General features: G+C 42.6%; 1 protein-coding gene across 4 annotated transcripts in view; it reads left to right on the top strand.

The window, feature by feature from the left end:
• Nucleotides 1–13,487, top strand: part of URB1 (URB1 ribosome biogenesis homolog) — a 78,715-nt gene that overhangs the window by 38,488 nt on the left and 26,740 nt on the right. For 3 of the 4 annotated variants that reach the window (XM_061627820.1, XM_061627818.1, XM_061627822.1), the window contains exons 18-23: nucleotides 1,293–1,466; nucleotides 3,818–4,002; nucleotides 4,687–4,911; nucleotides 5,299–5,481; nucleotides 7,223–8,078; nucleotides 11,932–12,133. In XM_061627820.1, coding sequence (XP_061483804.1) covers nucleotides 1,293–1,466; nucleotides 3,818–4,002; nucleotides 4,687–4,911; nucleotides 5,299–5,481; nucleotides 7,223–8,078; nucleotides 11,932–12,133 — 1,825 coding nt within the window. The remainder of the gene's footprint in view (nucleotides 1–1,292; nucleotides 1,467–3,817; nucleotides 4,003–4,686; nucleotides 4,912–5,298; nucleotides 5,482–7,222; nucleotides 8,079–11,931; nucleotides 12,134–13,487) is intronic. The other variant, XM_061627819.1, reaches the window with a different exon arrangement.

Below are 13,487 nucleotides of genomic sequence, written 5' to 3' on the forward strand. Positions count from 1 at the left end.
CCTTAGTCGCCTTCTCAAGCTGTACAGCATTTGCTGAAACAGATCTGCAGTGTTTCTAAGTGGAAAAGGAGTTTTGTGTCACAGCTTGCCTTTGGTATCCTAGGCTAGTCCAGGGAGTTTATTGGATTTGAGTTTGCTTCCAAAGAACAGGGCTGGGATTGGGTTTCCGTATTCCAGTTGATTAAGAAGCACAGAGGCCCCTCCCTTCCTCTGTTACTGTTCATGCCCAGTCAAGAGCCAGGATGCTGCTGCTTGTACTTTCAGACCAATTAATGGTTCTATTGAAGTTAGCCTTTAAGGCTTATGTATATATTTCAATGAGGCCAGACACTGGTACTCTTTATTTAATTATTGATTAAATTTTTATCCCACCCTTTCTTCCAAAGGCGCCCAGGGCAGCAAACAAGGAACTCAAAAGTATTGTCAGCCACATTGGCTATAGTTTGGCAGAAGGTTTGGCCGTTGTTGCTACCATTTGCCATTTCAGGCATTCCACCAAATCATAGTGTGCTTTTTTTTAATGTATAGTTTATTAGGGTTTTCAGATTATTACTATAAAACAGTATGATCCTTTATTCCCTCCTCACTCACTCCCAGGTCCCTACCTCCCTTTGCTCTCATGCCCCTTTTTTTGGGTAGGTGGGGTTTACAACATTTTCATTTCTGATGCTCAGTTGTTTGCCGTGTTATGCAGTGTTCAGGTTCATATGGTCAGAGTGTCAATGTTCTGCTGGGGTTCCAGTTCCACTGTGGTTTTAGATATTGGTTTGCTGACTGATCACAATCCATGGTCCACACCAAGTTTGGGTACTTAACCATGATGTAGGCATGATGCCCAAATGAAGCCACTGAGTCTTCCCATCACTTGCTAACTCCATTCATTTATAAATAATGGACCACCTTCACATAATTCCTGCAAGAAACATGAAATTTTAATAGACCCCAAATTTGGCTTTCTTGAGTTTCTAGGCCTATGTGCACGCGTGCGTACACAGACACCTGACATGGCAGATTTATCAGGATGAACCAAAAAGCTCAAGGGTTATACACACCATATTATTATAAAATCTTGCAAGTAGAATTTATTGTTTTATGTTAAGATCTTTGCATGATTGTCTTGAATGTGCATGTATGTTAAGGATGATATGTACAGATTTAACTATTTCTAGTGAATCTTTTATATAATGTTAATACTTTAGATCCTTCTGCTTCTCTTGACTGCTGGCTCATTGGTTTGAATTCTAGAAACAACTATCTTCCTAAACGAAGCTTTCCCCCCCTTTTCAAACTAGATGTTCTGGATATGATTGATGTCCTTGTGGAAGGCAATGAAGACTTAAATGAAGAAATTGGATCTACTTTAAATGAAGACATGGTTGCCAGCACTTTTCCATTCAGTGCTGTCATCCCAGCTTCTTTAGAAGCCAGGAATAAGTTGCTACTCGAGGATAATGAAAACACAAGAGGTATTTCCTTCCTATATTTCTTTTATGTGTTTTAATTTTAATAATAACTGCAAAGCTTCCATCCAAGTTCCACTTGGAAATACTAATTTTAGCTGCCATGGGAAAGGTTGTTAGGCAACAAGTTTAGTGAAGGGTAAGGCTGTCAGTGGCTACTAGTCATGATGGCTATGCTCTCCCTCCACAGTTGGAGGCAGTATGCTTCTGAATACCAGTTGCTGGAAACTGCAGGAGGGGAAAGTGCATGCATCCTCCTCAAAAAGTATGTGCTTTTTAAAATGTACATATCAAGTTTATAAATATTTCAGTGTGTTAACCAATAGATGTTTTAAAGTGTTTCTAGCGTTTCTGTTTGCTGCTCTGGGCTCCTGCTGGGAGGAAGGGCGGGATATAAATCAAATAATAAATAAAATAAATAAATAGGTTACATATTATAGGACTGAAGTTTCCTGTTGGTAGAGGTCATTTCCACCTCAAAGCCCCTGGATATACAGCTTGCAGAACAAGTGAAAGAGACAGTTTAAGGGTAATTCACCTGACAGGGGGCAAGTTGACAATTCACACAGGCTAATTCTCAAAAATGGAATGCAATTCATTAATTTTGGGGAATTTAGTCTTATAGACTAATTGGACCATGCTGGATCTAAATATTGCTGTTCCCAAGCTGCTTTCTCAACCAGAAGCCCAGAATTCAAGATGGTGCCTAACCTGGTGCCTTGACCGACTGCTTCTTGTTGCTATGGCTGTATAGACCATTGGTCCACCTAGCTCAGTGTTGGAACAACCACCTTGCATGAGGCATGGGGGGGGAGCTCCCCATCCAGTCACCCCCCACCTCCCCTGCCCCAGTACCACCATTAAGATTCAGCTACTTTTTGAAGCCTAAATGCAGTGCTTCGGGGGTGCCCCCATTGTAATTAGGTTTGGAATAAGCCTCCTGTTGGTTCCAGTAGGAAGCTTTTTGCAGACTGTGTGCTGCACGTGCGTGTACTGCATGAGCAAGGGTGGGGAGGCTTTGCCCTTCAGAAATGCAGCACTTGGGCCAAAAAAGACTCCCCACCACAGGATTACAAAATGGCAGTAACTTGTCAGGGTTTCAGATAGGAGCCCTACCTGGAGATATCAGGGATTGAACTGGGACCTTTTGCAAAACTTGTGCACTACCATTGACCTGTGGACCTTCTTCGTCTTTCATCGGTTCAGCTTTCCTGTTCATTAGCTCAGCCATTTTCTGTCTGCCCATAAAGTGTTGCTTGTTGATTTCACCCTACTATTAGAGTCTAAAAATTAAGATACAATCATTCTTCAGGCAAAGTTAGTGAGCGGATGTCTTTACATTTGGAGTGAAGTATTTCAGTTTTGCTTAGTTTAATTATCTCTGTTTCTCAAGGGCTCCCAATGCATTAAATTAGGTTGAAATTAATGGTATGTCAGCCCAGTTCTATCTAGACCCAACTCTTTGGGAAAAGAAGGAACCAGGAAAGAAAATTGGAAATGGGCTCAGTTTTCGAATTTGCCCAGTACAACAGATGGTTTCTATAGGTGATGAATTGCCAGGTTCTCAGGACTTGCACCTCTTGACATTGTAAGTGGTATCAAGATGTACATAAACCAACTCTTAAGTCTTCACAAGATCCAAACATTTTGCTTTTTATCTAGCAGAGTGGTAAGTGGCGGTAACGCAGCCGAAAGCTCTGCTCACGGCTGGAGTTCGATTCCAGCAGAAGGAGGAAGTTGAATCTCCGGTAAAAGGGGTTGAGGTCCACTCAGCCTTCCATCCATCCGTGGTCGGTAAAATGAGTACCTGGCATATGCTGGGGGGTAAAGAAAGGCCGGGGAAGGAACTGGCAATCCCACCCCATATATACAGTCTGCCTAGTAAATGTCGCAAGACGTCACCCTAAGAGTCGGAAACGACTCGCACTGTCAGTGCGGGGACACCTTTACCTTTTTTAGCTTGTGTGTTGCAAATAATGCTATAATGCTTGAAGCAATGTGGAGTATAGCTCTTCTGCTGGATGAGTTTTGGATGGCTTCCAGTCACTTATCTCACCTTTTCAAGATAATATATAGTTTCCATTAGTTCTTGAATTGCTCAGAAATCTGGGTGGTCAGAGCCGCAGAAGCTGTTTTGACATTTGACAGAGGTTGTCTGCTCAGTTCAGTTAAATATGCCTGATTGGCTGTTCCTTTTGTGTCCAAGTCACACAACAGCACATTTAGGATTATTAGGAAGTCTGTACTCCTTTCACCAGTGAAGAGATTTGATACAGCTGTGAATATTGGCCTTGAATATTTCAAGTTAAGAAGCCATAAGATCCAGTCTGTTTTTTCTTTTGTGTTTGTTTTTACAGGTGAAATCATAGTGGAGTATCTCATCACTGTTTTCACTGACGTCTTGCATTCTCAAAGAGACCCCCTAGCCCTTTCTTTGCTGTTTCAGCTCTATGATAAAGAACTCCACACTGTTTCTCCTCAGCTTTGTCAGTTCAACTGCTATTACAGTCTTTGGATTCCAGAGCAAGCTAAGGAAGCTTTGGTAAGCAAGCCAAAAAGTGGTATAATTTGAGGCAAAAGCGGACAGATTAAACTCTTACCTTTGTACAATAAGGGTATATTCCAGCTGCATTTTACAGCTCCTGTAAATGAGGCTCCGTAAATGTAGACTCATTTCTAGTTTTCAAAAGCATATTTATACCCTGTTTTCCTATTAAAAGATTACTCAAAATGGCTTACAATTTTAAAAAGCCACAGCAATACAACATAAGAGCACCAACACTACATATTCAGTATGATGATATCAAGAATAGAAATGATTATGCAACAAAAGGCAGCAAGATAAAATAACGCCACAAACCTCAATAGTACAATATGTCATGCCTTTAAAAAAATAAAAGCTTAAAAATAAATGTTTTTGCTTTCTGACAAAAAAGAGAAAGATTGGGGGCTTGGTGGATCTCCAGTGGGAGAGAATTCCATAATTGTGATATCATCACTGAGAAGCCCCTGAGTTGCCTGGGTGAGTCCAAACAAAAGCGCATGGAGGGTGGGGGTCAATAGAAGCCAGGATTGGATGCTGATAGAATGATTTCATCCATGGTACCTGTTGGTCCTCATTAGTTGCACCACTCAGGCAAAGTCTAAATCACAGTTTGTAATGGTGTTTCTCTCTTCTCCCCCCCTCCCCCACATTTTCCTATTCCATGAAATATATTTTAAACAGTTCCAGCAAGGCAGAAGTATCTGTGTAGATGAGTGCCTGCTACCGGATTCCTCATTTTCTTCTTTGCTGAAGAATGCATATCAGAAAGGTGTTGCCGTTCTGTTGGAAGAGAGTTTTAAAGAGAAGCTCAGTGAGGCTATTTCCCAGCTCCAGCCTCAGCAGCTCCTGTTAGCTTCAAAGCACATCCTGCTGTACCTAAGAACAACAGTAGAGAATTTCAGCAGTGTAAGACATTTTGTTCTCTGTCCTTCATCCTGTTCTAAGCAGCCTTTATTAGTTATAATCCCTTTCTCTAGTATTTTATTCCCATTTCACACATTACATGGCAGGAAATGTGTACTTGGCCACCACAGGGACATGTAGCTGAGAAGTATATCAAGTCCTGGCTCTTAATATACACTGCCAGAAACAAACCTTTTGCTGTACAGAAATGTCACAGTTTTAAGAGCATATGCAAAATATTTTGCTTGTATGACAAATGAATCTTGCTTGTCTTTGTTTTTTTTAAACAAGCATTTAATGTTGCCCCACGAGGCCACATCAAGATGTAGTTTCTTTGCTCAGTCCTTTCCCCCAAGTTTTTCTTATCCTGAAATGTGTCTGATTTTCCAGCAGTTTGGCACAAATTTGTCTCTCTCCCTTCTCACCCTCTTTGTGGACCTGCTGAAGAGCTTGCTGCACAAAGGTGATGCCCTGGAATTGTGTAGTCAGCAGGAACAGAAAAATGCCCAAAGTGAATCTGATCTTTTTGTGGATGCAGAGTCTCTGATGGCAGCAGAGACTGGAAACGACAAGGTAATAACTTCCGTGTGGTGCTGTTCATAAATGTCATCCTAGTTAATTGGCCTATTGAAGGGGAAGATCTTTCAGCAGTTACACGTAACTGTTTACAGGCACAGGCAATCGTTATGGGACACATTTTTCTGGTTAAATTACATCAACTAAATGAAAAGCCATGCAAGGACAAAAATGACTTGATTCTCATGGTGCTTAGGTATATCTTAAAAGATAAAATCCTTTAGGATAGTAAGGCAGTTTTCTTAATTGTGCACCCTCACTTCCATCCAGTGACCTTTTCTTCAGGGTGTGGTTCAGTCCATTCCATGTCATAACTTCCTTGACCCTTAAAGTAACAATAGCAGCTCTCTTAGGAAACAATCCAAATTCCCCTCCTCACCCAGCCTAATGGGGCTTTATGGAGCGGCAGAGCAACCATTGAATTGGCAACCCTGCTGCTTCCAGCAGCTGGAGCAGAAAATGAGAGGACAGACAGATCGCTTTGCCGGCCTTGAGCTGACGCAGCTATCTAGCCTGGATTGGGCCTACTGATATTGCACCAGTGAGGCCAGCTCAGAATCCCGCAGGTTCTGGGCTGGCTCAGCCCTGCTCCTTCCCTTCCCCCAGAAAGGCACATTTTAGTGCTTTCTGCTGGCTACTGCCACCAGGTATCCCTTGGGCCAATCCATCATCACCCAGCTCAGTGCAAAGGGGTTTTTGATTGCTCTGTTAAACAACAAATCCCAGACTGTAACTGATTAAAGAGAAGGTAAGTGTCATGGCCCCGTCAGAGGACTCCTCAGATGAGGACGACTCGGGAGTAACAGCAGCAGACCCAGGAGCAGCAGGAGACACGGAGGAGCCTCCTGAGAATCCAGCTCCTTCTCCCCCTCAGCTGCAGAGCACCCCAGATACAGCAGAGGCCCTGCAGCCAGACACAGACAGTGAACAGGATACTCCCCCCTCACCTGCAGAACGTAGACAGCAGAAGGTCAGGCAGAAGAGAGGCAGGCCTGTCTCCTTAAGGCCCAAACGCTGATGGCTCACACCTGCTGTCAAACCTGCTCCTTATAAGGCACCCCTTGCCTTCAGCTTGTTGCTGACTGCAACATCAGGCGTGGCTCGTGTATACCTAGTTTCCCTGCAGCATCTCTTGGACTGACTCCTTGGCAATTGATCCCGGACCTCTACTGACCTCGCTTCTGGACTTCGGACTTGGAAAGTAAGCTTCAGACAGGCCTGGCCCTTATCAGGTTCCCTCCTTGTTTGCCTGGCAGATTTACAACCAGACTGCCGGCTGAGGACTTTCCTCCCCTGCTAATGACCCAGGCATTTCCAGCCCCACCGGCACTGCTGTCTCAGTGCAGAGCTAACAGTAAGCTAGACTGATTGGCAAAAGCTTCAGGAGAGGGGGAAAAGGAAGTATTTCTTCACACAGTGCACAACTAATTTATGGAATCTGGAACTGATTACCACAGTGTGTGGTGATGGCCATTAGCGTAGATGGTCATTAGCATAGACAAATCTTTGGAGGAAAAGTCTCAATGACTACTAGCTGACATAGCTATACGCAGCCTACAGATGCAGTATGCCTCTAAACACCATTTTCTGAGAAGTACAATGGGGGAGGGCCGTTGTCTTCATGCCCTGCTTTGAGGGCTTCCCAAGGGCATTTAGTTCGCTACTGTGGGTCTAATCCTGAAAGACTCTTCTTATGTCAGCTGAGTGATGTCTTTACTTGTAACTAATTCCATTGCAGATACTGGAAGAATTGCTTTCTTTGGTCTTCAAACACCCGACATTGGAGAATTGGTTCCTGGCTGTAGAACAATGTTCTCTCCCCACTCACAATTTAAGCCCAGTTAAAGTGAAGATACTCTCTGCTCACCTAAATCATGGCATTCTTCAGTTGTTGAAGATGGGCTGCCCACTGTTGCAACTCAGGAGCCAACTAGATATGCTCTCTAGATATTTTGAAGCGGTCACTAAAACTGTCTTGGAAGAACTGCGTGCTGGGAGGAAAGAAGGCTACAGGATAAATCTCAAAAGGTCGCAGCAGGTGGAGGCGTTGCAAGAACTGCATACGTACATGGATACACAACAACTAAAAGAAGTCACTTTGGCTATGCTGCAGCTTCCCAAGATAAAGCTGGCCACCGAGGCATCTGAAAGTGTTTCTGAAAAAAAAACATGCTTGAGCACTTATGGAGAGACTTTGATGCTGCTTCTCACAGACAGCTACCAAAGACGATCCCTGAAGGAAGACCTCTTCCTTTCAAGAGAGCACATTCAAGGGATAGGAACTCTTTTGTCCACAGCAGTCACAAAAGAGTTGGAAAAGGTCTTTGTGCATGCCTTACAGAAAGAGCCTGTCTTTGCCCAGGCAGTTGGAGTCGATGTGCAGCTTTCCTGCCTTAAGCATTCAACAGAAACATCCCTTGCCATTGTAGCTTTGTTAATTCAGTATAGTCGGACTCACTTGCTGCAGTTTGAGCTATGGTGTCTGAAGTGTGGTACTGGCAAGTTTCTGAAAAAGAACGTTGGACTTTTTCTGCCACTCATCAATGTGTACTTGGACTGTCGAGAGCAGCACAGTTTTACCCGCCTGTCAAAAGGTAACGAAGGCCAACTTAATAGGTTGCATGTAACACCCTTGATTGGTTTTTTTTATTTATTTGTTTGTTTATTTGTTTATTTATTTATTTAGGTATTGTAACTATTTTGGGCCATCAGATAAAGAGTATATGCTGTTCATTTCACAAAGTAAACTTGCAAATTCCAGTGGTCCAAGCCCTAAATAATGTTTAACAAGTGGACCAGCTAATTCAGCTACTTCAGATGTTAACTTTCCCCAACTTTATTACCAAATAACTTATTTTTTCCCCCGTCTTGGCTTGTTTCCATGCCCCTCTATTATAAAATTATGTAATGCAGGTTATGCAAGAAACTTTTAATCTGGACCTGGTTTTGGAGGAATCTTGTGTGAATCTTTGTATGATTACCTTTTCCCAAGAGATTATACAGCCACGAGAGTGCCTGTATACTATAGCCAGCGTGGATTTTTCACATTCCGCAATGTTACATTGAAAATACCCCCATGCCATTCTGATGCTTCTCATAAGCTCATTTCAAAACAAAACTTACAAAACTTATAGTCCTGAACTCAGAAACGCTTGCTTAACAACTCTCTAAATTTTCATGGCAATACACAAAACAGTCAGAGAGAATAGAGAGTTGAAAGTGTAAAAAGAGAGAAAAAAACCACAGAGCCCTTTTGGACTTTTTTCTCTGAGAATTCTCAATCTGTTGAAATTCATTAAAAATCAGCCATGTTCACAGAGTACCTGTAATCCTAATACCAACCTTGCCCCATACTCTGACCTTCATCTTCTCCATTTAAAAGTTTAAAAAATGCCTGGGTGATTTTTAATTAATTTAATAAAGTTTGGCTGGGACCCTATGATAACATCAGGCACGCTCAGTAAGAACAAACTGTCAGAGTTCTAAAAGCCAGACTCACAGCTGCTGGGCTTGCCTAATCAGGGGGCCACACCCACACCAGACTTTGATTTCACTTGAGACAGTCATGGTATCCCTCAGAGAATCCTGGGAAGTGTAGTTTGTGAAGGGTGTTGAGAGGAGACTCCTGTTCCACTGAGAGAGCTTCAGTGGCCAGACTGGTTTAACAGTCAGCCACTCTGATTGAAGTCTGCGAGGGGAACAGGGCGTCTCCTAGCAACTCTCAGCGCCCTTCACTAACTACACTTCCCAGGATTCTTTGAGAGAAGCCATGACTGTCCAAAATGAAATAAAGGCCTGGTGTGGATGTGGCCAGGGGCAGCTTTGGTTTAAATTTGGGTGGGAGGCTACATGTGCCTGCTGTAGAATAAAAAGGTGGGGGAAAGGCTGAAAAACAGTGATACTGTTCGCAATGTTTTCCTTTTGGAAAGGAAAGAGGCTTCCCCTCTGCCCACCCAATCTCTTCCGCTCCCCTCCCTGCCCCCCCGCCCCCCCCAGTCAGTATTCGACTACGATCTGGGAGATCAGGATCCGAATCCCCACACAGCCATGAAGCACACTTGGGCCAGTCACTGCCTCTCAGCCTCAGAGGAAGGCAATGGTAAAACATAAGTCAACATAAGTCAGGATTGACTTGAAGGCAGTCCATTTCCATTTTCAAACATGATTGCACAGAAATAAATTCCATTGAACTCAAAAAGTATGCAAATGATCAAACTCACCCTGCCTTCTCCTCCATCCTATCCCTCTTGCCCCTTCCCTCCCCCTTTCTTTGCCCCTCCCTACCCATTCCCTTCCAATCACCTCCTCCCCCTCCCCTTCCTCATCACCATGGTCAGTTTTACCTATCTTAAGCATAATTGCACGGATGTAAATGCCATTGGACTCTATAAGCATACAAATGATCAAACCTGCCCCCCTTCCTTTGTCCCCCTCCAATATGCTCCTTCCCCCTCCTCTTCCCCCATGGTAACTTTTTCCTATCGTAACCATGATTGAGTAGGAATAAATCCCATTGAACTCAATAAGCATGCAAATGATCAGACCTGCTTTTCCCCTCCTTCCCCTCTCTCCCTTCCTTCTCCCCTCCCCTCTTCCTTCTTTCTCCTCCCCTGCCCACTCCAACCCTCCCTCCCTCCACCCCCCCGGTCATTTTTACCTATCCTAAGCATGATTGCATGGGAGTAAATCACACTGAATTCAATAAACATGCAAATGATCAAACCTGTCCTTCTCCTCCCCTCCCTATCCTGCCTGCTCCCACCCCAGTCCTCCCCTCTGCCTTTCCTCCCTTCCCTCCTCCTCTTCCTCCTCTCCCCATCACCTGTGGTCAGTTTCACCTATCCTAAGCATGACTGCAGTGGAGTAAATCCCACTGAACTCATTAAGCATGCGAATGATCAATCCATTCTCAGTAAACTTGGACAGGATCCCATTTCTTACCTCCCGGATTAAAAAGCAGGGAAATTCACTAATAGGCAAAAAACCTTGTAGTTTAAGAATGTACCTATAGCCCACAGATATTTCGGCCAAACTTTAAAAAGCAGGGAAATTGGGCAGCTATAGTGAATGCACCAGGGGAGCAGGAGACCTGACCTTCTTTCTGAGATATTGGACTGCCCTACCAGTTTGTCAAAATGCAAACACAATTTGGGTTGGTCTTTCACAGTCCAATCTACTTGCTGTGTAGCTTGGAAGAATTTGGCAACATGTGCCTCTGAGCATATGGTGAGTGGTGGCAACACCTGCAACCTGCCCAAATAATAGAAAGAAGACATGTGCTGTGCTGATCTTGTTTTAGCCGGGAGGAAGCAACATTATTAAGACAGCTGATATGGTCACGTTAAATATGTCTGATTCCCTTTGCAATTTTAGTGAAGTTTCCTATAGGAAATCATTTTCTTTTGTTTCTGTGAATATGTGAAGTACAGCAACACTTTGAAAAATTTACACTAAAAAAACTCCAAACGTAATTGTGGAATAATGGCACTGACTTCTGCAGAATAGTCTCCAGTGGACCCCAGGAGTGTCTCAGTTTGCACAAGATAAGACAGTGGGAGGTGAAATATATTCTAGCAAAATTCTAGGTGTGCTCTATGTTTTTAATTGACTGTGCCCACCTTGCCTTAAATAAAGTGGTTTAAACATAGCAGGCTGAAAACATGCATCCTCTTTTTTCCAACAGCTAGAGTCATTGCAGAAGTAGCAACATATTGTAATCAGTCTGATTTTACATCAAACTGCAGTTGCAGATTCAACTTTTAATGTACCCAAAATAGAAATAGAACATAACCTCCAATTTGAAACACAAAAGGTTGTCTCACCATCATATGACATTGACCAATAAAAAGGCTTTGAAATTAATAAAAATAAATTTGACACGGATTTCTAGGATGAATAATAAGGGAAATAAAATTTTCTCGTTTAGATTCCCTTTAGAAACATTAGTAACACAGGAAAGAAGCAAAGTAAGAAGAACACCAACAAACATACAAAAATATAATTCTCTATCTTTGGAGGTGGCAGGTGTTGCCACCACTCACCATATGCTCAGAGGCACATGTTACCAAATTCTTCCAAGCTACACAGTAAGTGGATTGGACTGTGAAAGACCAACCCAAATTGTGTTTGCATTTTGACAAATTTGTAGGGCAGTCAGAGAGGAGGTCAGGTCTCTGCTCTCCTGGTGCATTCACTATAGCTGTGCAATTTCCCTGCTTTTTAAAGTTTGATAGAAATATCTGTGACCTATAGGTACGTTCTTAAACCACAAGGTTTTTTGCCTATTAATGTGTAGTTAACCAGAGGCTGTGATGTCTCTCATGACTGCTCTGAGTAGATATTTTGTATGTCATCCCACGGACTTTAGGCTTTTGCAGTAACCTCTAGTACACTCTTTAGAAATGTTGCTATGGCCATCCCTGTGACTTGTGTTGTTCTTTCCTACAGTCTCTTCAGCTGTTATGTCTGTCTTGAGGGAAGCTTTGTGGCCAGAACTGCTGAATGTTCTTTTGAATACTGGTTCATCACAGCCATTAACTGAGGAGTGTCAAGTTCTTTCCAAGTTACTGCAGCCTTCAGAAACTGAGATATTCATTAATTTAACAGAAACATTACTGGTAACTCTTAAGACAGCAGGAAATCATGAACAGTAAGCCTACTTAATTTCTACTTAGTTCTGCATTTTGACCAATAGAATTACCCACTGAACAGTGGTAGTTACAATAAACACAATCAAGGATATGATCTCCATTCCCAGGTGCATGCTGTCAATGCGGGGTAGTATTTTAATACTTCTGATCTATAGAAATCATTTACAGTATATCATCTTTTGCTGAGCAGCATCAAGGGAGTTAAATAACAGTTTGACTAACAATGTTGAGGATATGTTGAGCAACTTTGTATACCCTTCAGGTTCTTGTTTGGATTACCAGAGATGAGATGCAGACGTGAGGTTTGCTTACAAAGAGTTAAAATTTATTGAGTTCACTTACAAAGCATACAGCCAAGTATCCCCAATAAAAGTGGATCAGCCACACAGCTCTGCAGTAGCTGGTGTCAGACTGAACACTCATACTGGGCACAAGAGACACTTTTATAGCATAAAAGTTGCATACAAACAGATATGATTACATACATGAGTGATGACTTTAAGGCATCAAAACATTACATCATGGCACCTGCTACATATAATTGGCTATTCTGACCTTTAACAGGACACCTTCAAAAGCAGACTAATTGCTAGAAAGCTATATTATCTTAAGATAGATAGCTAAAATATTCTGTCATCCTTCCTTGGCAAACTATGTGCCTGCCTTATCTTTATCTCTATCTTTGCTAACAAGCAACTGATAACACACCTATACTATTTCACCATTGACCGTCCCTTGACCCATCCACCTGCTTAGGAATATGACATATTCCTAAGCAAGTTACATCATACAACATAACAACAACTGATAGGCACAACCTCTAATTGCCTAACGGGGCTTTAACTACTCCTACATCTATATCATCTTGGTTAACAAGGTACCTTCCCAGCATCACTCTTGGCAGGATATCACACCAAACGCTCATTAGGAACCCCAGATTAGACTCCAGGTGGCTCTGAGCTAATTCTCTAAGATGCTTAAGAATGCTGGGGCCTTAAAGGGGATACAAACCTTTAGGCTAACAACAAATTTACTGGCTATATTGGCTTAAAGCTATACTTTATATATTTTGCTGACACAGGGTATACAAACTTAATACTCAGAATGTTAACAAAAATGTGGTCAGTTTCAGCACTGGAACTTGGCTAGATCAGAATGCTTGTTGCTATCCTCTCAAAGTCTGTTCTGTGTTGGTTATCAGAGTGAAAGGGTTGATTCAAGTATGATGCCATCCCCCGGCATGCTCCCCAAGTTGCCAGTTCCATCCATCATGACTTCTTTAGCAGTAAACCGTAGTTTACCATAAGATCTGAAGTGTGCATATCATCCAAGTCATGGTTTCAACTCAGTTTG

The sequence above is a fragment of the Rhineura floridana genome, chromosome 5 (genome assembly GCF_030035675.1).
Source record: "Rhineura floridana isolate rRhiFlo1 chromosome 5, rRhiFlo1.hap2, whole genome shotgun sequence".
Lineage (NCBI taxonomy): Eukaryota > Metazoa > Chordata > Lepidosauria > Squamata > Rhineuridae > Rhineura > Rhineura floridana.